At 37.2% G+C, this 27,534-nt stretch overlaps 1 protein-coding gene across 8 annotated transcripts; it reads right to left on the bottom strand.

The window, feature by feature from the left end:
• Positions 1–660: 660 nt before the first annotated feature.
• hif1al (hypoxia inducible factor 1 subunit alpha, like) lies at positions 661–27,534 on the bottom strand. 8 transcript variants are annotated; one of them, XM_042486117.2, is made up of 15 exons: positions 27,375–27,534; positions 20,338–20,525; positions 19,345–19,389; positions 19,101–19,255; positions 17,257–17,362; positions 11,293–11,408; positions 10,035–10,219; positions 9,776–9,882; positions 8,137–8,284; positions 7,765–8,015; positions 6,007–6,170; positions 5,812–5,907; positions 5,178–5,335; positions 3,899–4,010; positions 661–1,707 (listed from the first exon to the last, which is right to left on the bottom strand). In XM_042486117.2, the coding sequence occupies exons 1-15, from the start codon at positions 27,407–27,409 to the stop codon at positions 1,555–1,557; spliced, it is 2,019 nt and encodes a 672-aa protein (XP_042342051.2). In that variant the 5' UTR covers positions 27,410–27,534; the 3' UTR covers positions 661–1,554. The 8 variants fall into 8 exon arrangements, with proteins under 8 accessions (XP_042342051.2, XP_042342052.2, XP_042342053.2 ...); XM_042486118.2 differs by having other exon boundaries at positions 11,302–11,408; XM_042486119.2 differs by having other exon boundaries at positions 17,257–17,335.

Here is a 27,534-nt window from a genome sequence, read left to right as displayed (position 1 = left end):
GGAAGTTGCAAGATCGCTCAAAAACACCATAATAAAGTATGTCGAAAAAATTATCTAAAATGCAAGGTTATAGCAAGGCAAAAATGTCAAAATTTGACCTGTCCCAAAAACAACTGAAAACAGTTGAAAACCACCTCAAGTAGCGTGCCAAGACGCGCCAGAGAATTTAAATTTGCAAAAAAACGGCCAAAAACACCATAATATAGCATATCGAAAAAAATGATCCAAAATGCAAGGCAATATTAAGGCAAAAATGTCAAAATTTGACTCGTCCCAAGAACAGCTGAAAAAAGTTGAAAACTTTCAGGGATAAAGTTTGCTTTTCCATGTTACATGATTCCATCCATTCCTCTTCTAGCGTGGCTCAGCATTTAAATCACTTTTCTCAGATTCGTTGGTTTAGTCAGTGTTTCCCCCTACCCAAAATGTGTTATGCCTTTCTTTCACAAATGTAGGAATTCTTGTTCCTAAAATTGTATTTATATGTACAAAACTGAAACTTCGCTTGGCTGGCCGGCTAGCACTCTGGGTGCTCAAGCACCCCCAAAGCTTTGATCCTAGAATCGCCCCTGCTGTCTACTGTCAATAACTACAAAGTTATTAAAACTGTAAAGCATCGTGATAAAGTATGTTGTCAGAAATCATGAAAAAAAGGAAAGGTAAGGAAAGTTATACTTTATTGTCCCAACGGGAAATTTGTTTTGGATTCAAAGCCACTGTAACATACAACACAGACACAAACATACAGTTGTACGTGCAAACACTTGCCATGACGTGCCTAAAGTCATAGTAAAGTGTTTCATTAGTGTCATTAGTAAAAGAAGTAAGAGTATGGTAGGTTGACAGAAATCATGAAAAAAGCCACATTATAGCATCTTAGTAAATTATAAACAAAGAAATAGTATAGTATGTCATCGAAAATATTTAAAAAAGTCAAAGTATAGTTTGTCATCCAAAATTATGTGAAAAAGTCATAGTACAGCATCTCCTAAAAAACCATGAATGAAAGTCAGAGTATAGTATGGCATCAAAAATTATGAGGAAAAACTCAGTACAGCATGTTGTTTCAAATCATGAAAAAAAAGTCTTATTATTGTCTTCAAACACAACGTGAAAACGTCATAGTATGGTATGCCATGAAAAATGATTACAAAAATTCATGATGTAGTATGTCACCCAAAATCATGAAAAAAAAGTCATGGCACAGTATGTTGCCAGAATTCATAAAACCTCATTAGATATGTCCCTGAAATTCATCAAATATCACAGTATAGTATGCCTCCCAATTTCATAACATGTCGTGGATACTATGCTGTCAAAATTTAAAAAATAATTCACTGTATAGTATGTCGTTTATGGATCGAGATGTTTTCTTAATTTGTAGTGTGCACAGCTCTCAGGGCCACTGTACTCCAGGAGACAGCTTCACTGTCACAGTTAGAGCGCTGATCGCCAGGATTTCTGACTGAGTCACTTCTTTTTTAATGGTTTTGCTTTTAACTCCAAATGACAAACATGTCTGGGCACTGTTCATGTACAGAGGTTTCTCTGTAACTATGTGTGTGTGTGTGTGTGTTTGACACCTGCAGGATTACAGTGTCCCTGTATGCCTCCTAAAACAGGGTCTCTGTCTGTGAGAAGCTGAGTCCGCCCTCTAGGCACCGGGTCCAAGAACGACTCTGATTGGTCAGTTTCCTCCAGACAGCCCTGAAGATGAAGTACAACAAACAGTCAGAGGGAACTATGGAAGCCTAAATTAAACATCATAACTTAGTTTCATAAAACTGTCAATCATCTTCTACAGTTTTCATTGAGAAGGGTGAAATCATGGCATGAATTTTAAACTCTATTTTGGATTTAGTTATGACACACAATCGGAAAGCTAATTGTTAACTGAAATATTGCTGTGAAGGTGAGTCACAGTGATCATTGCTTCAGTGTACAACTCCGCTCATTATCTCACTGATACCCACTGACGTTATGTTCTGTTTCTGTCATTTATGAAGTGGAAAAAATGTTGTGATCATCCTGTGAACTGTGGGATCTCACTGCAAACTGAACTGTAAGAAAGCAAACTAACAGTTTTCTTTGACAGTCACGACTGTGTTCTCTCTACTTCGCAAAAAGGTCAGAATTAGAAATGTCTTCTATCATGTCAAATAATCTTCCATTCAGATGTTTTTTTCTTCAACTTGTTCCTAGTGAGCGTTAAATCAATATTAATCCTTAGGGCCCACATTATTTTACACACACTTGTATCGCACTGTGCACAAAATACAAAATCGAGCTCTAAAAAACATTATACATTAATATCATTTTCTACTTTCATTGAGTTTTTTTTTTTAAATCAGTGCTTATCATGAATATCAGATAATTGTTAATTTTCAGAATTTTAACCATCATTTATTTTCAATTTTAGGATGCCAATGTGGTTTTGGATGAAAAACAAACAAAAAACAACACAATAAGTAAATTATTTTTAAATACCACATTTAAAAAAAAAATAGCACAGTGTGGGATATGTCAATTATTAGTGGCAACGTTGATCTCTATACATTATTATTTTTGTGCAGTGTCAAAACACCACACGGATACCGCTCTGCACACAAAACGTGCTTTTGAAAATCAGGCTATAAAAAATATTATACACTAATATGACTTTCTACTTTAATTGAGTTTTTTCTTTAACAACATCAGTCCTAATCATAAATATCAAATAATCATTATTTTTCAGAATTGTAACCTTTTAAATGCCAGGTTTTTGTCATGATGCCACTATGTTTTTAGATTTAAAAAAAAAGTCAAAAACTGTCAGTCCTACTTTTTTTTAAAAAAAAAAAAAGTGGAATAAGCAAGAAAAAAACACAACTTTCAGATTTTTTTTACCCTTTAAATGCATGGTTTTTGACAAACACAAAAAAATTATTATTTTCAATATATTACATGTAAAGTTTTTTTTATTATCACAGCCTGGGACATGTCAGTGATGAGCAGCAAAAAAATGACTGTGACAGAGCACCTAGTGGAAATAGCATGAGTTTTCTCCATATGCCAAATGTGGTAAATATGACTGATAGGATGATATTCTGTGATGAAGTTGAAGAGCAGAGACACCAGTTAAAGCTTCAATCGGGAAACGTTTATTACGAGCACTCGGGTCGACACAGGAACGAGGGGAAACATGCAAGTGGCCGACAACAAACAGAGAAAAGACAGTGGTATTTATGCAGTTGTCATGACGTAGACGGTTGGGATCAAACTCTAACATGTCAGGAACTAAGGTTCTCCTGAGAAGTGAGGAATGTGTTTGTGTTTCTAAATTTGCTGGCACTGGTCCATCTCAGGTATCTATGGTCAACTTACAGGCGCTTAGGCTTCACTATATATGGGTAGCTCCTTACTTGAGGTAGACTCAAGAGTCTCAAACTAACTATAGAGGATGCATAATCCTAAAAATACAATAGCCAAAATGACAAATTCCAAGTCAAAAACCCAGAATGACACCCAGAAATAATACAAGTCATGTTTTTATGCTTTGATGGCTGTGGGATCAAAAATGTCCGTATGAATGGGTTTCAGTGGAGCATTTTTTGATCCTAACTATTTGAATGTAACAATTTAGTGTCCACAGTGTATTTTAGACTTATTGCAGGAGCTGAGCTAAACATTCCAAGATTAAACAAAAAAATACACAATCTTGCTAAAACGTATGCAATGCGCATGAACACAGCCAAAATTATAAAAAAAAAAGAAAAATAGAAGAATGAAAACCGTATAAAATGGGAGGGGGGTTGTAAATAAAGTCAATCTTGTCAAGCTTACTTTTCTTTCTTGCTCTCAAGCACTTTTCAAACTTCTTTTAAAAAGTTGCTGGATAAACATTTCCTCTTCCACTCACCGGCAGTCTGTGGCTGAGAAGTTGTTCCTCTTCTGGTGAGGAAGGATCCTGTTTCTGTCTCTTGTCCTGAATCATCAGCTGGGACGGCAGCTCATTGTCTGCGTTATGACACCTTACAGCGAAACAGAGACATTGTTAACCATGTGGAACACTTGTCATCCTTTCTGTGAAATGCAAAATTTTTAGTTGCATCATAAACTTTGTACAACCTGCAATGAAACACATAGGTAGCTAATGTTAACATTCAGCCGTAGACGTGAGCCTGATACAATTTACTAATCTGACCTCAAGTGGCCACCGTACACATTATTAACTCTTTGATTTATCCAACATCTTTCCTGTGACGCCACCCTCAGGACAAACTGCACATTTTGTGTATCACTAGATGTAAAGATGTAAGAATATCAACGTTGTATTCATTTTCAGTCAGTCTTGCTGCCATCTTGTGAATTTAAGTGTCATCAGTCAGCATTTTAGAAAGTATTACAGCATTACATGTATAATGTATAAGAAGCTAGTCATATTTTAGAAAAGTTATGAAATTAATCAGATTTGTTCCAATTATGCAGCTCTACTGTTCATCAGCCAGTCCTACTTTGTAGTGATCCTTAAAAAAAATTTAATAAGCTAAAAAAAATTTAAAAATCAATACCTGGCTAATTTTCAGATTTGTTACCGTTTAAATGGGTTTTGTCATGATGCCAGTACTTTTTTTAGATGAAAAAACACAAAACATATCACAGTCTGGGACATGTCAATGATTTGTAGCAACACTGATTGTAACAGTGCACCTAGTGGAAACAGCATGTATTTCCTCCAAATACCAAATATGGTAAAAAAGACATCAGGTGGAAAATAATAAAAATGACAAATTCAAACTCAAAAGCCCAGAATGACACCCAGAAATTATACAATGCATGTTTTTATGTTTTGATGGCTGTGGGATCAAAAATTGTAGTTTGAATGGGTTTCAGTGGAGCATTTTTGGCACTTCACAGTCTGAATATTACAACAATTTAGTTTACACTGTGTATTTTAGACTTATTGTAGGAGCTGAGCTGGAAATTCAAAGATTAAACAAAAACACACAATCTTGCCAAATGTATTAACATATGTATTAACACAACCAAAATTATCAAAAAATGAAGAATAAAAAGTACGTAAAATGTGCCAAACAGTCCCTAAGGGTTGATGTCATGATATTTCTGTTTTTCTCTAGTGTCAGTTTATAACTCTAAACTGTGTTGTACTGGGTGGACTGGGAACTCCCCCATAGTACCGTTTCTTTCTCACTGTGACTGCAGGCGATACAGTTGAGGAATCAGACCAAGAGAACGGAAGTTTGGCGGCTTCCTCTGGCAAACTGCTGAGGACGGTCAGCTGGAAGTCATCGTCCATAGAGATATACGGAGCCAACAAATCCAGATCCATCGCCTCCTAACAAAAGACAGATGGGCAATATTTCAGTTTTTCATTTCAAGACTCAAACTTGAAATTATTTTCACACTGCTTTTTAGTTTTTACAAAGTTCACATCTTGACACTATCTTGTAGCATGTTGATATTCTAAAGTCTGTGTAAAATAATGAAAATGTGTTCTGAATTTGTCACAACATAGAGAGATATATTATTAAATAACTAAAAACATTGCAAAGTTTGTATCATTAATTTATTTTTTTACATCTTACATTGTCTGCACTTTGGTATTATATGGCAGGTTTTCAACGCTCTTTGTTTTTTGACCAATTTTCACCAAATACTCAAGATTTCTATGAGATCGGATTACATCGTTTTCCTTCCGAATTTTATTCTGAAAAATAAAAGCTCAAAACACGACACTGGATGTGGAAGACAGAGGAGACAAAAACATGTTGTTTTTTTTAAGAGAAGATTATGGACATTTTCTGCTCTTACCTCCAGTGTTTGTCCATACTTCTGTTCATCTTCTGGCCTGACGGCAAACAAATTCTCCATCTCGCTGGTGTCCATTAACTCTTCCTCACTGGGACTCTGAAGGAAGTCGACAGACATTGAGACAATTAAAGAATTTAATCAGACAGGGACAAGAATACTTTTAACATTTTGAAAAAGATTTGGGGTCATATTTACCTGCTCAGCATCAGATGAGGAGGCTGATGATGATGATGAAGGTGGGGTGTTGGGGCTGAAGATGTGTGAGAGGAGCTGCCGCAGCTGTGGAGTGCTCAGGTCCTGAGGGTGGTCCGGCACTGAGTCTGGACTGGGCGGACTGACAAACGACAGCTCAACAAATGCTGACGGAGACAGAAAACACAAAGAACTCAAAAATCTCTGTCGAATAGACGCGCAGAAAAGACTCAGGCCACCAGGATTTCTTTAACGCTTGGTGGTACACACTGAACACATCCATAACAGGCACGATGTCTGGGAGGACGTACTGGCGTGGTTGGCTTCAGTCCCACGGCACAGGTGATCAGCGATTCTATATTTGCCTTCAAATTTTTGTTCACCCAGTATTTAAGTTCTTATTTTTTTGTTTACATATACACACACACATATATATATATATATGTACTCCCCCAGAAAAAAGGACTTAAAAACAAATTTTCTCCAATTCTACATCACCTGCACTAATCTATATTAGCTGAGGGTGCAGAAAACAGCATAACTTCTTGAAATCAAAGCAAGGCAGTTAGGCTGGGGCACCAGGCCCCCTAATCACTAAACCCGCCCCTGATAACAAAAAAACAGCTGGATGAGGGGTCTGCCTCTCCATCTGCTCCAATGGATCTATTGATCAGCTGTGTGATCAGCCAGGTGTGTTTTTAGTTTTCATTGGGCCTACTTTTTTGTTCGTTATTGAAATAATAAAATGAATCGCTTAGGCTCAGTCACTTGGGTTCGGACAGGAATGAGCGGCCCAACTGGCAAACTGTTTTCCGGCACATTTTGTAAAAACAAAACAATAGCTGAACTATTTTTGAGCATTTTCACTATTACCTCGTTAACCAGCTGCTGCATGTTGGATGTCAGTAAAACACAGGACGCAGTGGTAAAGACTGTTCATCACAGACAGTGTGTGCACTCCATTTGTGTGTTTTGACCCACAACATAATGATAACCTGGTCAGTTCACAGCGTCACAGTTCAGTACGATCACCTCACTGCTTGATCTCAGCTATCTTCCTCTTTTGTTTCTTCTGTTGTTCATAACACCAAAACGCTTAGTAGACAGAGCACTGCCTCCACCTGAATGAGTGAAACTAAACACACCAGCTTGAACCTGTGTCCATGAATCACAAATTTTGGGCGCCGAATTTCCCTCTTTCAGATGTGACCCCCGGTCCCCCATGGAGATTACACACATGGTCGAGGGCTCTAAATCAGGAGAAATGTGATGCGGGGTGGACAACTGGAGAGGGCAGGGAAAATCTGAAGGGTTGGCAAGTTTGCTTCTGCCTCCTAAGGGATAAAAATACAGTGTACTTCACCGTCCTATGCAAGCCAAACAAACATTTAGGCCTGGCGGGGGTCTCGCTGACATTGTAGGGGAAACACTGCAGTTGATACAGCCTATGTGCTTCCAAACCCTCCATAAAATACATAATGTATTACTACTTGTTAAAACTCACAAAGCGAAGCTGGCTGCAGCCACACTGCAAAGACAGAGCCCATGTCACAAGTTTTTTGGCTGTTATATACTTCCAGGGTTATTTCACTTATTTAGGAACCTTCTAAAGCAAAAAGGACTATTCAGCTGCAGCCTTGTTTTATATAAAAAACAGAAAAAGGAAAAACTCCAGCGTAGACAACATGCTAATGATTTTAAGATACAATAAATCTAGTTCAATAATCTGATGCTTAAGTAAATATAATTGGTGTGTCTCACCTCCTGTCGGTGAGACGATTACGTCTCCGGCCTCGGGAGGCAACTGGAGATGCTCCTGCAGCTCCTCTTTCAGTCTGAAGAAGAGATCTGCAGAGCTGCTGGGAATCAAAACTGTGTCCTGAGTCTGACGCTCACTGTCACAAGTCACACAATCTTCTGGTGGAAGTGCTGGTGAGAGGGGTTCAGCTTCAGCCACCCCGCCACAACGGATCTGCTCCATGGAGAAAACAACGTCTGGCTGCTCTATGCCACTGCAGAAGAAGATAGTTTGCTGTATGTAACTCTACCTGACATCCTGTCTACTGCTGCAGCTCTAAAAATACCAGCTGTGCCGTGGCTCTATGAGACATGAGTTTGCTGCTTTTTAAATACCTGAGTATGAAGTTGAGGCAGACGACGGCCTCCGGCTGCGACGTCTTGCTGCTGTAGAGGACGGTCGCCTGAGTCTCGGCCCACACAAATCCACCTCTGTTGGCCAGGAAACGATAGTGTCTGGTGCTCACCTGACCTTTGGACAGCACTACAGCAGACAGGGACATACAGAGAGAGAAGAGAGACACAATGTACAAACATGAAGGGCTGAAAGATTGCAGAATTGACAAAATGCTCCTCCATGTGCTGATAACATTTGTACAACTCTCATATCTTAAGTTCAAATAAATATGATATGCATTCCTCTGTGGGCTTAAAAAAATATACAATCCTTGAAACTATAGAATTAAACTCTTAGGGAACTGTTTGGCACATTATATGTGCTTTTCATTCTTCATTTTTTGATAATTTTGGCTGTGTTTATGCATATGGTGTAGATTTTGGCATGATTGTGTACTTTTGTTTAATCTTGGAAATTCAGCTCCAACAATAAGTCTAAAATACACTGAATTAAATTGTTAAATTCACACTGTTAAGTGCAAAAAATGCGCATCATCAAAAACAGCCATCAAAGCATATAAACATGCATTGTATTATTTCTGGGTGTCATTCTGGGCTTTTGACTTGGAATTTTTCATTTGTACTATTTTCCACCTGATGACGTCATTTTTACCATATTTGGCATATGGAGAAAATACATGCTATTTCTACTAGGTGCAGTGTTACAATCAGTGTTGCTGCAAACCACTGACATATCCCAGGCTGTCAGCAGCAAAAAAGTCTACTTTGCATGTAGTATATTAAAAATGATTTATTTATTTGTGTTTTTCATCTAAAAAAGTACTGGCATCATGACAAAAACCTGACAATTAAAAGGCAAAGATTTGTTAGATTAATGAATATTTGATATTAATTAATAGGACGCATGATTTTTACTAAAAAAAAAAAAAAAAAAACTCAATGAAAGTAGAAAATAAAATTAATTTCTAATATTTTTTACAGCCTGATTTTGAAAAGTGCATTTTGTGTGCAGAGCGATATGAGTGCAAGTATTTGACACAAAAAAGGTAATCTATAAAAATCAATGTTCTTGCTAATCATTGATATATCCTGGGCCGTGATAATCAAAAAATGTATCATAATGTACTTAGTATGTAATTTATTAAAAATAATTCCTTTTTTGTAGGGTTTTTTTTTCATCTAAAAAGACAGTGGCATCATGACAAAAACCAGGCATGTTAAAGCTTAAAATTCTGAAAATGAATGAATATTTTATATTAATGATATGGATTGATGTTGGTTTAAATAAACAAAATCAAGAAAAATCAAGAAAACTATTATTGTGTAATATCTTTTACAGCTGATTTTGAAAAGCACATTTTGTGAACAGAGTAATACTAGTGTGTGTAATATTAAAGTGGGCCATCAGGGTTAAAAAACATTGAAAATTACACATTGAAAAATATCAATACTGTTTTCAGCTAGTTTTTTTTGTTATGAACATATTCAAGTTACGTTAAAATAAGTGAAACATTGCAGCTTTGTTTACAACAGCTTTGTTAACAACTGTTAGTGTTTATTTGAACTAAATATACATGTACAGTGTGATGTTTTTCTGGTAAAGCACACATAAACTCACGTGTGTGCAGGCTCTTTTTGACGTGATCAGAGTCGAGCGCATGATGAAACTCGTAGGCTGAGCGACCAATCAGATCCTCAGGTTTGTATCTCACCAACTCTGTCACCCTGGGAACAGAGAGATGAATTAAAATCATTAACAAAAAGATGTAGTGATTTCTATTTCCCTCTTTTTTGTCTCACCGTGATGTGATATTCCTCCAAATGAGAGACCTTCCAACCACAAGGAGGTCAAAGGTCGGGATTGGTGTTCATCCTACCTGCCCTCGCAGTGTGTGAAGCGCAGGTCCATGCTGTGACGGGTGAGGAAGGTGCGTGCATCCAGAGGGAACTCCACGCTGGACGGGTGGGGGATGGGTTCACACAGCAGGGTCATCACTCTGCCACCAGGCGGCGACGTGCAGCCGCCCCCCGGCTGAAGGATACGACCTGTACAATGGAGGACCTGAAACAGAGAGGGAAGATTAAATTTAAGCTTGAGGAGTTGGGCAAAGTGTTGTTTCATGTTTTACAAACAAATTCATAAACTAATTAACTGAGAATTTTTTTTAAGCCAAACAAATCAAATGTAGCTTTATGCTTTTTATGTGTTTAACATCATCAACAGTACAAAACTTACTCCAAATACAATATTCAGAAAATATAAGTATCTTTTCAGGGTCCTGTGTGTGAGATTGATACTGTGTTCACAATAAAAGCAACAGCAGGACCCGCTACATTTTTGTAGTCGCTGTTTAAGTGCTGCTTGCATGCTCATAATCGTAGATTCTTTGTGACAGGCTTGTGTGTGTCTGCTACTTGCCACAAAGCAACTCAAATAAACACCATCCAGAGTTTGTATTTGGTCAAAAAAATTGCCTTTGATCAACATTTGAGCCTCATTTGAACATCACATTTGGCAGCCCACTGCATCACTGTGTGTGAGGCACAATGAACAGAAAGCTAGCATAACATCAGCTAAGGGACTATTCCTTATTTATGAGAGGGGAGGGAGTGGTGCAAAAAGGGGGAAGAATGTCAAATAATTTTCCAAGCACTGGGGAGGAACTTTTTTGTTTTTTAATTTTGGTTTAGGGGAGGGACATAAAAATTTGAATAGCTGTATTTGTGTCTATTTTACCATAGATTTTTCTAGAGAACTTTCCTAAAAAAAAAAAAAAAAGAAAAAAGAAAAAGACCATTTATCATAGCTGTAAAAACAGAAATTATTGTTGTGTTTTCACATTTCTGACAGTATCATTGAAATTTCCCGATTTCCCAATCGTAATTAGGACTTTGGAGGGCTGTTCATGTGCTCATGACCCATAAATGTGGTGAATGTGATGTGCTGACGAGCATATGAAGTTATTAGAAGTAAGGGTGGGTGGTAGTGGCTCTGGAGTGGGTGTGGGAAAGGGGCCCAATTAGGAAAATTTTGTCCCACTGTTGTTCTTGGCTGGAGAGATCTATCCACACTTGACTTCAGCACTGAGATAAGTGTGTGTGTGACTTTAAACACAGTCTCTGGTGACACTGAACCTTCCATACAGCAGACTTGATGTTGACGGTGTGCCCCCTGCTGGTCAGAGTGCTCTTCATGCGCAGGAAGAAGTCCCTCTCATTCAGCTGTTCTGCCAGTGGTTTCTTACTCAAACCTGAAAGCAAAATGACAAAGCTAACCCTCCTCTTCTTTGTTTTTAAATTAAATTGTTCTCGCCAAAAACAGCAGATGATATCTTGGCTAAGCACCTCAACTCAACATGATCTCAGATGTCAGCATAAAAACACAGATATTCAAATAATGAGGGAAAGACTGGAAAATAACCAAACTATGATAAAATAGTCAAAAAAGGCAGTGTTTTTGTTTTAAGATAAAGTGCAGGATTTTCCTTAAAAAATACGCATAGACTTATAGATTTATGTCACACTCAAAGTGTGTAGTGGTGTATTTATCTGTAGAGCCTCTTTTTTCTTATTTTGTTATGTTCTGGCCTCTACCTACATAACAAAATTGTTCCCATATGAACCGGGGTTTGGCTCGTGCCCAGGGGCCCTTCTGTGCAGAGTTTGCATGTTCTCCCCGTGTCTACATGGGTTCTCTCCGGGGTCTCCGGTTCCTCCCACAGTCCAAAGACATGCAGCTCAGGTTAATTGGTGACTCTAAATTGCCCTTAGGTGTGACTGTGAGTGTGTGTGGTTGTTTGTCTGTATGTGTCGGCCCTGCGATAGTCTGGCGACCTATCCAGGGTGTACCCCGCCTTCTGCCCAATGACAGCTGGGATAGGCTCCAGCCCCCCCGCAACCCTTACGAGGACAAGCCGTTACGGACAATGAATGAATGAATGAATAACTGATTGATTTATTTACTTTTGTTTATTTTTATTTATTTTACCTATTTTATTCATGTTTTATTTATTTTATTTGTGGTTTTATTGCTTTTATTTGTTATGGTCTATTTGTTTGTATTATATTATATTGGTATTATGCATCCTGCATCTTGCATTATTTGTCCTCTTGTTTTAATAACTTTGTTATTAAATAATTGCGCCTCGCTTGTGCTCACTCGACTGTTTGGCTTTCTGTTGTTGTATTGCCTTCAGTATTTCCCATTCCTGTTTTTGCTTTACTTGTCAAAACACTTTGCAAACTCTGTTTAAATGTGCCATTAATCAATCAAGTTTCAAAGCAGCATCCAGTCTTTTAAGGCTGAAACAAACGTTTTATGAACAAGGGGACAGAGCAGGAAAACTATTGGCGTGGCAAATTAAACAGTTGGAAACCAAAATATCAATAACGTCAATTGTTGACAAAGGCCAAACAATAGTAAATCCAAAAGATATCAATGATGCCTTTAGGGATTACTATCAGAAATTATATGAAGCCAAAAAAAACTGTAGCTTACAGGACATTAATGTTGCGTTAAACAGGTTAAATATCCCAGTCATTTCAGACGATGCCAAAGCAAACTTAGACTTAGAAATAAGTAAAGAGGAAATAGCACAAGCCATTGATGGAATGAAATCAGGTAAACAAGCAGGACCAGACGGTATTCCTGCAGATATTTACAAAAAATTTAAGGATAAATTATTAATACCACTTCTAGACATGTTTAAAGAAACATTTGAAAAGGATGCACTCCCTGATACTTTAAATCAAGCATTAATCATTCTCCTTCCAAAACCGGGTAAACCTGCTAACAAGTGCGAGAATATGAGACCTATCAGTCTTCTCAACTCTGACCTTAAAATTGTTTGTAAATTATTAGCAAGGCGGATTCAAAAAATACTTCCTGACATAATAAATAAAGATCAGAATGGCTTTGTAAGTGGGAGACAAGGGTTCCATAATGTAAAGGCAATTATTAAATATCCTTTATTATAAAAGAGGAAAAAGATCGGCTCTCCTGTCACTAGATGCTGAAAAAGGCCTTGATAGGGTTGAATAGCCCTATCTTTTTAAGGTTCTAGAAGAAATTTGGAATGGGAAACAATTTCATAAAATGGGTTAAGATACTTTATAGTAAGCCTACAGCAGAAATTTTAACAAACAAAATTTTTTCCAAGCCAATAGAAATCAAGAGAGGTTGTCGACAGGGATGCCCTCTCTCTCCCCTGCTCTTTTTCTTTAGCAGTTGAGCCATTTCGTTGGCTATTCGTACACACTCTCAGATTTGTGGAATTACTATAGGCCCCCACCGAACATAAGATTTCTTTGTTTGCTGATGATGTGATCTTGTTTTGTCAAGGCTCAGCTCTTCAATCCCGGCAGTGTTGGAAGTAATTCAGTTGTTTGGAATTATCTAGGGCTATAAAGTGAACCATACTAAATCCTCCATTTTACTGTTAAATACAACAGAACGAGCAAATCCTGCTCCACAAATAACACATTTTAATTTTAAAATAACAGAACAATTTGAATATTTAGGGATACAGATAGTGCCAGATATAGAGCAGACTGTTAAAATTAATTATGAAAAAATAAAAGAGGAAATTAATAATTCAGTTGACAGGTGGATGAAGTTGCCTATATCGGTGATGGGAAGAGTTAATGTTCTCAAAATGACCATACTACCAAAGTTGTTGTATCTATTCAGAATATTACTTTACCTCCTCCTTCTGATTTCTTTAAATGGATAAAACATGTTGTAACCAGTTTTATTTGGAACAATGGTAAACCAAAACTCCGTCTCTCCCTCCTCTATTTGCCATTTGATCGAGGGGGGTTAAAATGCCCCAATTTTTTGTGGTATTACTGGGCTACACAACTTCGCTCTGACATTCTATTTTCAGAAAAAGTTAATCCACACTGGGTAGAGATGGAGTCACATAATTTAAAATTACCTCCTCCATCATTTCTATATTCTGACACGGCAAAAAATGCTTAAACAGATCAGAAATCCGATTCTGAAACACATGGTAAAAATCTGGAATGTTGTCAGAAAATACCTGAATGAGTCAAACTTTTTGTCACAGTTTAGCCCAGTTTGGGGTAATCAGTCATTTATACCTGGGAGGGCAGATGTAACATTTAAAATATGGGCATCAAGGGGACTGAAAACGATTTGTAACCTTTACCCTCCACAGTCAGATGTTTTTATGTCCTTTGGGGAACTACAATCGAGGTTTAATTTGGACAGAAAACACTACTTCAAATATTTACAGTTAAGAAGTTTTGTCAATACCAATCAAAAGGTGGTCTTAATAAGGTTCCTCATACACAACTGGAAAAAATTGTTTTTATAAAGAATGCTTTAAGGAAGGGTATTATTTCAGACTTTTACAATTTGTTGTTATGTAATACATCAGAAAATTCGACAAAGAAATTAATTTCTTGGAACGAAGACCTATCTGCCAATATCAATGAACAGGATTGGGAAAGGGCATGCAGTAAAGTCCATACAATGTCAATTAATAGTCGCTTAAGGATATTACAATTCAAATGGCTAATGCGTATATATACAACACCTGTGAAATTAAATAAGTACAATAGGAACATACCAGATATATGTATAAAATGTGGCTTAAAAGTCGTTATTACACTGCATGTGGGGAATGTGGCCAAATAAAAACGTTTTGGATAGAAGTGAAAAACGTAATTGAAAAGATAATTTTAAAACAGATCACGCTGGATTCCAAATTATTTATAATGGCTATATATCCGGATAAACATAACTTTAGTAAAGCAGAAAGTACCTTTATTGATTTCAGCTCATTGATAGCAAAAAGATGTATTGCTTTAAATTGGAAAAAATATGAATGGACCTGGCACTTCCCAATGGTTAAAACAGATGTTAACTAGCCTACCTTTGGAAAGAATAGCGTATATTCATAAATCAAAACAACATATGTATTTGAAAAAGATTTGGAGGCCCTTTATTGACTTTATTAAGGATTTGGATGTTTCTGATGACCTGACCAATTTTTGAATCCCTTGCAGCCATGCACACTGTATCTAGTGATGATTACCTCCTAAACTCCAAAGAGAAGTAATGTTTGTGAAAGGCCCTGTTTTATTTTGTTTTATGTTTTATTTTCGGGTTATTTTATTTCTGTTATTGTTTTTTTTTTTTTTTTTTTTATTTTTGTTTTTTTTATTTTTATAAAACATGTGATATTGAACTTCTTTGTAATTCTGAGTATAATTGAAAATTGTTTCACTTTGAAAAAAAACATAATAAAACATTTATGGAAAAAAAAAATGTGCCATTAAAATAAAGTTATTATGATATTATTTAGGGCCCGACCAATATGGATTTTTGGGGGCCGATGTCGATTCTGATATTAGGGAATAAAAAAATTCAATAACCGATATATCGGCCGACTAAGTTTTTACATTTTTCAATTAAAAAAAAGACAAAAATATGGCGTGTACACTCATGGCCACTTCATTAGACTAAACCTATTACTTTTTAAATGTTGTTGACTGTAAGAAAACCGATAATTCTTCTTTATGGTTATTATTGAGGTGGTAATGGGTGTTGGTGTGAGGAGCATCATACTGAGGTGTCTGATATTTTGTCAAACCCTGCCTGTTAGACTGTCTCCTGATGTACCCATGTCTCATCATTATTATTATTATTATTATTATTATTATTATTATTATTATTATTATTATTTTTATGTATTTATTTATTTTTATAGGGGCTAAGAGCGTTTATTCTAATACACGGGGCGCTACCAATAACACAGAGCGATAGATACAGTAGGATTAGGCCAATCACAGTGCAGCTTGCTTCAGATGACGTGCGTTAATGTAAGAACCGTCTGACCTCTCTCCAAAGGAACCATGGTAAACCAATATGGCGTTTAGCATCGATGCTAATATACTTTTATCACCAAAATATGAATAAAATATGGACGGGAGACACCCAATATCGGATCTATCATCACGGATTTATTGAACAAGGTCCCGTAAAAACACTCGATTTCCAGGGCTGAATAGAGAAGCTTCTGAAAGAGCTACGATGCATCGGAGACATCCCCGTGAACAGCACAGACGGCAGCTTTACACTGCCGAAGAAAGAAAGAAAGACGATCCGACAAAGGGTCTCAGAGTTACGACACTTTACATAATGTGGAACACATTTTAGTCGCCGGCGACTACGCTGGCTCAGAGGGTTAAGCTAGGATATCCTAACTTCAGCTACTCCACTCTGCTGTGGGCTGACTGTGGAGCGTGACATGAAAGGAGTCGGAGCGTCCTCTACTGGATACATAACACAAGGACATAATTTCTAAAAAAAAACCCCACCATATTCCCTGCATTTTATTAGTGAAAAATAAGTGTTAACATCGGCGTCAATTGGCCGATTGACGATTACTCTCTAATTGCTATAATCGGCCGATTAAATCTGCCGGCCGACGAATTGGTCGGGCCCTAATATTATTATTGTTATTCATGGGCACTGCATGCAAGTTAAGTTGGGACGAAATTAAAAGGCAGCAACACAAATTCAAATGTAATGGGTTGAAATTCCAAGTAGACAAAGTTTGTTTAAAAAAAAAAGTGAATGTGGAGTGGGCTGTATGATCTGTATGGAAACCAACAGAAAAAGGAAAACGAACGTGCATCTTTAGATTTAAAAAAAAAAAAAAAAATCAGTGAGCATCACGTACTGTGTGTTTTTTAATCTGGTGGAAGCATTTTTTAGTCAAAGTCTAAACAACAAAAATATGATGGGCTGTAGTGTGATTTAGCGAGCTGGCCCCATTGCTTTTCTTCCTTTTTAGTTTCCTTGCTTGACAGCTACCTCGCTGAACTGCTGCGGCTTGCACGGATGCGGTGTTCACACAGAAAGCGTCACTGCTACAGAGCTGCCTGCTGCTCAAACTACTGTTTTTCCACTATTAAGGCTGATACTGCAGCCACTGCAAGCCTTTAGTTAACAACTGAAGTGATCCTGTCAACAGAAACATTGTTGCTTTTATTTCTGAAACAGCAAGTCCTTCTTGAACACTGTTTGTTTGTGAAGATTTTATTGTGATAATAAAGAGAGCGTCTGACCTGGGGTCAGCAGGTCTCGGAGCTCCTCCTGATCACAGGGATGAACAAAGTCATAAATACTCTGACCCAGCAGCTCCAGCTGAAAACAACAAACAGCAACAACTGTCTGTAACAAACAAAAGGTGACGCATCAGCTGCATCCATGCAAAAGTTGAAATACATTAAAATTGAGTATTTCCTGAAGAGAAGAGAAGAGAAGAGAAGAGAAGAGAAGAGAAGAGAAGAGAAGAGATTTTTGCTTTTGCTTTTTATTATGAATTATGAAAGGTGCTATACAATAAAAGATTATTATTATTGTTATTATTATTATTATTATTATTATTATTGTTGTTGTTGTTGTTAATTGCACATTATAAAATTGCACAACGTGATACTGAAATTGCACAGGTTTAAGTCTTTTTGGTGTGTGTGATCTCCTGGGAGCATTGCTGGTCGTACAGTCTGACTGCAGCAGGGAGGAAGGACCTTCACACACTTTGCGTGAAGCTGTCTGTCCTGTTTAGACATGATTCTTTCAATTAAAATACTATTTATCATACCTCTATGTATTTTGGGCAAGTATTTGGTATGACTGGTGGCTTGGATAATATGTATTTTTTCTTTACTCAATCTCAATCAGTTTATTTTTTTTAACAATTCATGGCAGTTCTGTAAAATCAAACAAAAAAGCTAAATCTGTTGAAATCACTGACAGTAGGTGTTGCAGTAGGTGTGAACCTTACTGAGGGAACAGACAGTGAATCTGATCACTGTTTGATTACATCATCACAGCTCTACAGTACACAGCACTGTTCACTCTGTGCTCCTGTCTGCACTCGTCATAACCGAGCTGTGTTTCAACGATAAACCTGATCTTAAACAGGGCTAAGAATAGATCGAATGGACGACTTCTCTCTGCTCCGGTTACTCGGCACAAGTCACGTACTTTCTCAGAGGCTTACAGTAAAAGCTCTGCTCAAATCCAAAGAATACATCACTCCTCAAAAGATGATATCCTCACCCTCCTACCTCAAAATGTAGAAAATTCTTAATGATTTTGAAGTCATACAGGCTGGTTTTTAAAAACAGCAAAACTGTATCAAAACATCTGTTTAGGAACTCTAAAACAACCTGTGCAGTATAATCCAAGTCTCATCTAACTTGGTTCGATTTCCTGCATCCATAAAAAGCTTTTAGAGAGTTGTTTGACCAAGAGACAGTGAAGAAAAAGCAGCTGTAGGACACATCAGTGACATGAGAGAGGTGCATATCACACAGCATCTTTTCAAAACGAAACCTGAGAAAATTGGTTTGTTTTCTTGGGAGGAAGGCAATGAGCAAGTTAACAACACATGGCCAATAGAGTAGCAAGACATTAGTAAGATATTACAAGAAAATTACCTAAAAAAAAAAGGACAGAAAATTAAAATATATACATATATATATATATTTTTTTTTTCTGTAACATAGTTTTAAACATATAATTATAATGATTATTAATATAGTTTTCTGGATATTTCTCTGTATTTTTTAAATACATTTTTTAAATAATTGTCTTCCCTTTTTTATCGCTAATTTTCAGGTCCTTTTATTTGTGACTTTTAACTAATTTCTTGCAATTTTCAGAACAAAGTTGGTCATTGCATTTCCCCCCAAGTTTCTGAAAGAATTCAAACCAATGTACTGAGCATTCAATAGCTTGTAAAAGTTGTCTGAAGGCAACACAAGAAAAGTGATGCTGAACCAGGTTTTAAAGGGTAAAAAAAATATAAGAAAAAACACAAAAAAAACTTAGTGTGCATATGCCTTTAGACCCAGAGTTCGTTAAACTTGCTTTCTGAACAGAGCTCAGGTTGTGTTCTTACCTGTGTGATGCCGATGTGTCTGCTGACGTTTTCAGTCAGGTAAATCATGTCTCCCTCCTCAGTCATCACTATGATGAAGCCAGCCAGCGCCTGAGGACAGAAAGCATCCATTGGATCCTCCTCCTCTACAGAGTCCTCCTCCTGCTGCTTCTCACCTGCTGGAAAAAATGACCAGGTGATTATTATAATATTCTAAATCTAAGACGATATTCATGCCGCCACACACCAGTCAAGTTACACTTACAGTTTACACCGATGTCGAGCAACAGCAGAAACCGGTGCTCGACTGCTGTGGGTAAAATCAATGTCAAAATCAGAACTGTCTCAATTTTATAGGTATTAAAAGGGGAAAACTAGAACGTAATCCTAGTTTATCTTTATTTATATACCACTTCTCAAGCTTAAGCACAAAGTACTTCCCAGATAAAAAGGTTTACAGCATAAAATAAGATTCCAGAAACGCATGTAGCCCCTCCCCTGCCCCCTTATGACATAACCAAAACAGAGCACAACAGAACACAAATAATAAAATAACACTGCACTAAATAAGTAAGCAAAATGTGGATAAGAGAAATAACCATATGTATAAGCAGATAAGACAAAAACAAGACCACTATCAAATGTAAAGACAGGAAGTTAAAAATATAAAACAATCAAACAGTAATATTAAGGGTTAAGGCTTTTTTTTTTTTTTTTACAAAAGTGAGTTTTTAAGAGATGCTTAAAAAAAATACACACACACACACACACACACACACACACATTTCCCCCCTGCATTTTTTGTTGATCCATGACTGTGACCCAGCAGAAGCCGTTGCTCGACTGCTGTAGGTAACATCAATGTCCAACCCCGAACTGTTTCAATTTTATATCTTTTAAAGATATTGAAGGGCAAAACTTGAATGTAATGTGAGTGTTTTTACTGTTGATTGTGCTAACTGTCACAGAAATTATGGCCAATAAGCCAACATTGAATGACTACATTAAAAAAAAAAATCCTACATTTTTTTGTTTTCTCTGCTGTTGTGAAAAAGTATTGAACCCTGACCCTAAAACAAAGGTACATACTGAACTGTGAATTTTGTGTACAGTTGCATCCCTGATACATTACACACTTTAAGGTGCCATCTCTACTGTATCATGACAACACAAAATTGTAATTTCTTGATATTTAAGAAATCTGTGGGACGCTCAGGTTCTATCAGGTTGGACGACCACCTGAAGATTTGCTTCTTACCAGGTCGGAGGAGGCGGTGCATCCGCAGGAAGCTAAGGGCGGCTCTCATGATGGCGGATTTGTCCAGGTGCGTGCAGACTCGGCGGGGGAGCGGCAGAGTGTGAGCAAGTTCATAAAACACTCCAGTTTCCTGACTCCGCCTGCATCTGGCTGCATCGCGAGAACGCAGCTTCCTCTCCTCTGCTCCTCTAGAGGAGGAGGAGGAGGAGGAGGAGGAAGAAAACAGAGGGACAAAGGGACAAAAAAGATGTCAGTGAGGAGTCCAGGATCATGTTACAGTCCTCACATCTACTCAGCATTGTTGACTGGGACATGCACGGACATTCTGAGGAGATCTCTTTCCAACCTAAAGAAAAGGAAATCCTCCTATTTTGATGTCACCCATCACCATTCACCTAAATGATAAAAACAATGGACAAACCATGGGCCATCACAATAAGATTATACATAATATGATGTTAATTCCACTACAGAAAAGACTTGCAGATCAATTAAATTAGGTAGGAAACAAAGTGGATATATTAATATCAGTTACTAGCCAAATTAGTATATTAATCTGCATATCGGATATCAGCAAAAAAAAATCCACTACATTGTGGGACTAATAAAGGATTATCTTATCTTATCTTAGCTATCATTTACTTTTAGTAGTTGCACATTTTAGTATATGCATAGTAGCTCTAGCAAGAAAGCAAACGCTTAACTGTAAAGCATACCAGGCGAGTATACTACAGAGATAACAATGTTATTTTATAATAGGAGTAGCCAGCTTGATGGCATAAATGCATAAACATGGCGGGCAAAAGTTCGGTCAGACATGGGAGTTTCAAAACTGGATCATAATGATCCAAACTAAATATGTTTAACATCTTATAATGGTTGTTTACATATAACTTCCAGGGTTGAAACCCCCAACTTAATGAACACACTATGACAGCGCTGCCTCAGATGGTTCATTTTTAGTTTAAGTTCTTCATTTAAGTGAGTACACTGAAACTGGTATATTCATAGATGGCTAAAACACACTCTGGCCCCATCCACAGCAGCGTTTAGCGTCTGTGCCGGTAGATTTGGTTTATCAAAGACGCTAGCAAAGCAACACGGGACATAAAAAGCACAGCAGAAACTTCCGATAGGTTGGGCCACCGTGTCTAATTATCTACCCATAAACGGGACAGATTAAAAACTGACAGCATGAATGAACAAGTTTGTCGATTTGACACTGCAGCCCTCGAGTGTTTGTTGTTGTTAACGCGATGTCGCAGTTGTCAGCCCGTTAGCTAACTAGCTAGCTAACATTTGCTCATCTGATAGCATAATATATTAAATAAGTAAGTAATTTTGCGCCCTGTGATACAAATGTGACCTGCTGCACATTGTTCGGAAGCATGTGTTGCGATTTCTATTCACTGAGCATCCTGTTAGATGGACTATTAAATGATAATCATGATTTTCACAACTAAAAACGACCGAAAGAGACTCACCCCACCGGAGCCCTCGATGGTCTGAGCTTGTGTCCAGTGTCACGTGACAGAGGTCAAAGGACTTTGAGTCACTTTTTTATTGAAAGTTATCGTTTATCTCATTCGCGACAGCAAAAAATAAAACCCATTTACACTCATTTCTTTTCTGTAGAGTGCCAGCTCAGCCAAAGGACGCTGAAGTGGTTCAGCGGTTAAGGGAAGTTAAGGGAAAGGCACATTGTTTAACCCTTTGAAAGCTGAACAAATTGGCTTGGTTTCTTTCGAAAACGTTAGGAGAAGGCCATGAGCAATTATCAAGAAGCATAAATTAGTAAAAAGCTACAAAAAATACATGAAAAATAGCAACAAAAAATGAAAACAACAAAAAACAAAACAAGAGTACACAGAAAACTTAATGTTCTAAATATACAATATCTTGCAATTTTTGGGACATGTTTTAGAAGAACAAGTCAAACCAGTTTGCTCAGGGTTCAACAGTTTGAATATTTGTGAAAGATGCCTAAACACAGGACAACAAAAGTTATATCAATCCAGGTTTCAAACCCAAAACATTATACTTAGAGTTGACAAATCTGAACTAGATTATTCCAGAGAGGCAAGAGATTTTTTTAAATCACTGTTTCAGATTTGTGAAACCTTTATTCTAATTGTGAAAATGCAAAAAAGGGAGATTTCGTCACATTTTTTCAGATGAATACCACACGGGACAAGGAACATCCATCCATCCATCCATTGTCTACCACTTATTGGTCTGGTCGTGGGGCAGCAGCCTAAGACCCAAGGTGTTCCCAGGCCAGCTGGGAGACATAGTCTCTCCAGCATGTCCTGGGTCTTCCCCGGGGCCTCCTACCAGTGGGACATGCCCTGAACACCTCACCAGGGAGGCATCCAGGAGGCAACCTAATTAGAGGCCCGGGCCACCTCATCTGGCTCTTCTCAATGCGACAAGGTCAAGATCAAAAACCACTTTACTTCTATACCGGTCAAATCTGCGCTAGATCATCCCAAAGGTCAAAGATGATTTAAAACACAGTTTAAACATTTGGAAACCTTTATTCTATCTGGGAAAACAAATAAATAAGGGAGATTTCAACTTCCTAATTTGAGAAAAATGAATGTAAATTACAGTGCTCCGGCAAAATCTGAATCAAACTATAGAACTCTGTCCAACTTTCAGTCTTCTGGATTTTAGAAACAGGACCAGTTGCTTAAACAATACCACTTCACCTTAAAATATAAAATAGACTCATTCAGGATGTGTACAAGCAGCAGACACTTAAATTGATTGCTTAAGCCTTTTTTAAAGATAACATTTAGCCAAAGTTAGGATAATTTTTGGACAAATGATCTTTTTCTTGTAAGGCAGTAGTAAAGATGTGGTCAAGTACAGAGACAGGTTTTATTCAGGAATATGGTTATTACAGTGAGTTAGTTCAATCTATATTTTCACGTGCAATAATAAGTGCAAGAATAGAGTAAAAAGATAGTATAAGCTCAGAAAATATTTGCAAAATCAGAAATGTGGACTTTTGCGCAGAAAAGCTTGAGTCATTTTGACAAAAAGAAAATAAAAGATGGATAAATTAGAAAAAAATTAGGCAATTAAGGCCTAACAAAAAAAGGTATGGCCATTTAATTATTTTTAAGGCCTAATATTTATGAAATTGAATTTAAGACCTGCAGACACCCTGCATACCACACACTGTGATCAATATGAAATTTGTTCTACAACAACAAAGATCTCAACTACTGCCCTTTTAAAGTCTTATTTAAAGTCTGGCTTCTATAACTTAAGATTCAAAAATCCTGAACTCTCCTAACAGCCAACTGTGGTGATTTAAAAAAAAAAAAACACATCATGACCAGAAAGTTCAGCTCATTTATTCCTGAGAACAGAGCTGATAGTAAAAATAGAGAAAACTGTCCAAAAATGAAGAGAAGAGAATGTTATTTATTTTAGTTACTGGGACAGTGTCCAGGTCCTTCCTCTCTCTTTATCCGTCCCACGATACGCCTCGCACAGCTCGGCCTGGATCAACAAGTACTGACATGACGAGTACGGTTTCATGTCTCTCATTCACACAGTGTTTAATGCAGCAGATGAATATGCAATCACATTAAATGAGACACAGAAACCAAACAGCAGAAATACTACGCTCCTCTTGAAACAAACTCAACACAAGAGGTCGACAGATTATCGGCCTGGCCAGTTGTTGGTGCCTATATTTGGCATTTGCCAATTATCTGTACCAGCATTTTCCTTTAATGATGGCAGATGAAGATTAATAAAAAAGTGTGCGTATCATGCTCAACCAACACCAGGGAAGGCAGTCTGCGTTACATGCAAACAAAGTGTCAGCATGGATTGCTGCATGGATTTCACTTTTTTATTAAAATTTTCACTGACCTTTTTAAAAAAAATTACATTTAGTTCAGTTTTGTGTAAAACATTTGCTAAAGGCATTTAAACAAAGTTTCGTGGTGGAGTTTGTGATATTCCAAATTCTAAATTTTGTCAGTAATATTTTCATTTTTATTGTAAATGCATATCGATTCCAAATATCAGTTTTCGGTCTCATTAAGTGCTAATAATCGGCATTGGTATTGGCCCTGAAAAACCAATATCTAGTGCCTAGTGACATACGCCTGTTCATGTTTTTGTGGTGTTTTTCTTTTGTGGGGTCATTTTAATGACAGCGCCCACCTCCCAAATTTTCCACCAAAACAAATTCACCTCTGACATACTTTTGCAAGAGCACCATTGCTGCATCCTGGACTTAGCGCCACCTACTGTGATTGGTTTAAGGAAATAAAAACAAACTAGAGTGTTTTTCCCGTACATAATAAAATAATAAACACTGTGCATCTGCTGCGAATACGACGCACTGGACCTTAAACGCTGTGCCCCATTCTGTTTTTGTACGGCGAGGCATCATAACTAAGAGAGAGATTACAATGAACCTAAATACAAAAACCAGTTGTCTCAAATTATTTACTTGTGGCCAAAACTTTTTTTGTTTTGTTCAACTAAAACGTTCGGGTTTTTGTCAAATAAAACTAAAAGACAAAAATGACTAAAATATGACTAAAACTAATAAATGTTTTCATCTCAAGACAAAGACTAAATCTAAAATCGCTGCCAAAAATTCACGCTGAAGTGTATAAAAATGTAATATGAAACATTAAGGTCCACATTAGCGTCTGTTTTAAACAGTATAGCTACACTAACTTTACCTTTTGGGGTGAAATGTGGACAACTGATCTAAGTAATAAAAAAAGCTGGGAAATGATTAAACAAGAACAAAATCACAGGTTTATCTCAGATAGCTTTTCAAACTTCACATCACACCACACTACTACAACTGCTGACAATATTACTGCTGCTATTAATAACAATGCAGCACCTCAAATATGCACCATTTCACAACAACAACATGTGTGCCAGCTGGGAGGAGCTGTACAGAACAGAGTGTGTTTCATCAGTGAGCAGAACTGCACGTAGGCGACCGTTTCTCATCACTCGGTGTGAGCATGTGTGTTTGTGTCTGGGAGACGTGTAAAGGCCTGATCGAGCTCTACGTGACATGCAAGAAGTCTGCGTGTGAGTGTGTGAGCTGGAGAAAAAAACAAATGTAAACAGCATTTTATTAGAGGAGGGAGAAGAAAAAACACACACACACACACACACACACACACACGCGCGCACACACACAAACACATAATAATAATAAGACGTTTAGCCAATCAGCTACTTTAAAACAATGTGAGCTACAAAGTAAAAGATAACCAGTAGGCCGGCCTCTAAGAACACAATGTCCTCAAATGTCCTCAACCACAGGGGAGGGACGGACAGAAAGATATTTAGCATGTCAACAGTGGCCTACACACACACACCTCATGTTTGTTTGGACATGTGTATTAATCTCTGAATGACACACTGACCTCGCTCCGTTAGGGTTGGAACAAACTGTTCACCAAAATACAGAAATGTTGAAACACAAAGTCGAGTGTTTTTTGGTGAACACACACACTGAGTGACGACATGCAGTCCACTAAAGCTTCCAAACACAAACACACACACAAACACACACACACACACACACACACACACACACACACACACACACACACACACACACACACACACACACATACACACGACCCACTGACACTGGCTTGTGGACGATGATGTTGCCAATAATATATTCTTTCAACTGCATTATATCACAACTCAACAACTGCCAGAGACAACTGTCAGTATCAGATTCATGGCCACATTCAATCATTCATTCATTTGCATTTGTCACATGGATTATACCAGATACAACTCCAGTGAAATGTGACACTATCAGCTCCTTTAACCCTTTGAAACCTGAGCAAGATGGCTTGATTATGTTCCAAAACATTGGGAGATTGTGACGAGAGGGAGGAGAAAGAAAGGAAAAAGAGGAAAGCAAGAAAGGAAAGAAAGAGTTTTGTTATTTTTAAAAGTGTGTGTAGTGTCTGTATGCATTAGCAGAAATAATTAATAACGCCAAACCAAACCCGCCCTGAAAAACTCTGACTAAACCCAAACATTCAACGCTCAGTTTGTTTATGTTTTCATGGTCTTGTTTTTTTCTTGTTTTTGTTTTCTTTCATTTTTTAAGTATCTTTATGCTCATTATTGTTGTTGCTTTCTCATTTTTATCCAATATCCAATCCTTATCTTTGCTTTGCTGACTTTGTAATTTGTTATGCACTATGTTAGGCTCTTGTTAGTTTGCATTATCATGTTTGCAACTTCTCTGTACAACACATTTAATCTACCACTGTGTATGAAATTTTTTTATACATTAAATGAATTAATAAATAAATAACATAATAATAATAATAAATGCTTTATAGATAAAACTGCCTCACCTTTCCAAAATCAGTAAGTAATAATTAAAAGTGCAAAAATCCTTTCACTATATATATATATATATATATATATATACATATATATATACATATATATATATATATATATATATATATATATATATATATATATATATATATATATATATATATATATATACATATATATATACATATATGAATTGTTTTTTTTCTCTGAGGGTTATTGAAAAGTAAAAGTTACCAGAGAGGAATAATATTCTTACTCACTTGCTATGTTATATTATTCTATGTTAGCTATTCATGAGTTCCCACTGTCATGGAAAAACTGGAAAAGACATGAAAAGGTGATAAGTTAAAATCATTGACACTTTTGGAAAAGTTGTGGATTTTTTTTTAGCGTGTGATGAAACTGATACATAATTGTTTAACATGACTACTATAGGTCCATATGTCACTGCACGTGTCTTTATTTGCTCCTCGCGTCCCTTCATGCGTGCCATTCTGCGGGAATTATGTCTGAAATGTGTTTTAAGTATGTTGTCAATGGAAATGTGTGGGAACCCAGTGTTTTTAAAGGCTCTCTGGGACTCGGCCAGTTGCAGTGAACACGCCGCGCGACAACTCGGAATAAAAAGACATTAAAAGTGTGTTTAAATCAATAATACTTACCGTTTGACCGCGACGGTTTCCTCTCTCTCCTCCATGTTCACAGTGGAAGCTGCTGTTGTTTGTGTTTGTTCTGGCAGGACAAACACTGAGGACACACAACTTCCAAATGTGTCAAGTTCACATCTGTGACGCGGTTTCCGGTCATATTTAAAAAATAAAA

Source organism: Plectropomus leopardus, chromosome 6, assembly GCF_026936395.1.
Source record: "Plectropomus leopardus strain MGB_pleo_1.0 chromosome 6, ASM2693639v1, whole genome shotgun sequence".
NCBI classification, from domain to species: domain Eukaryota; kingdom Metazoa; phylum Chordata; class Actinopteri; order Perciformes; family Serranidae; genus Plectropomus; species Plectropomus leopardus.
This window is presented reverse-complemented; position numbering and strand designations above follow the sequence as displayed.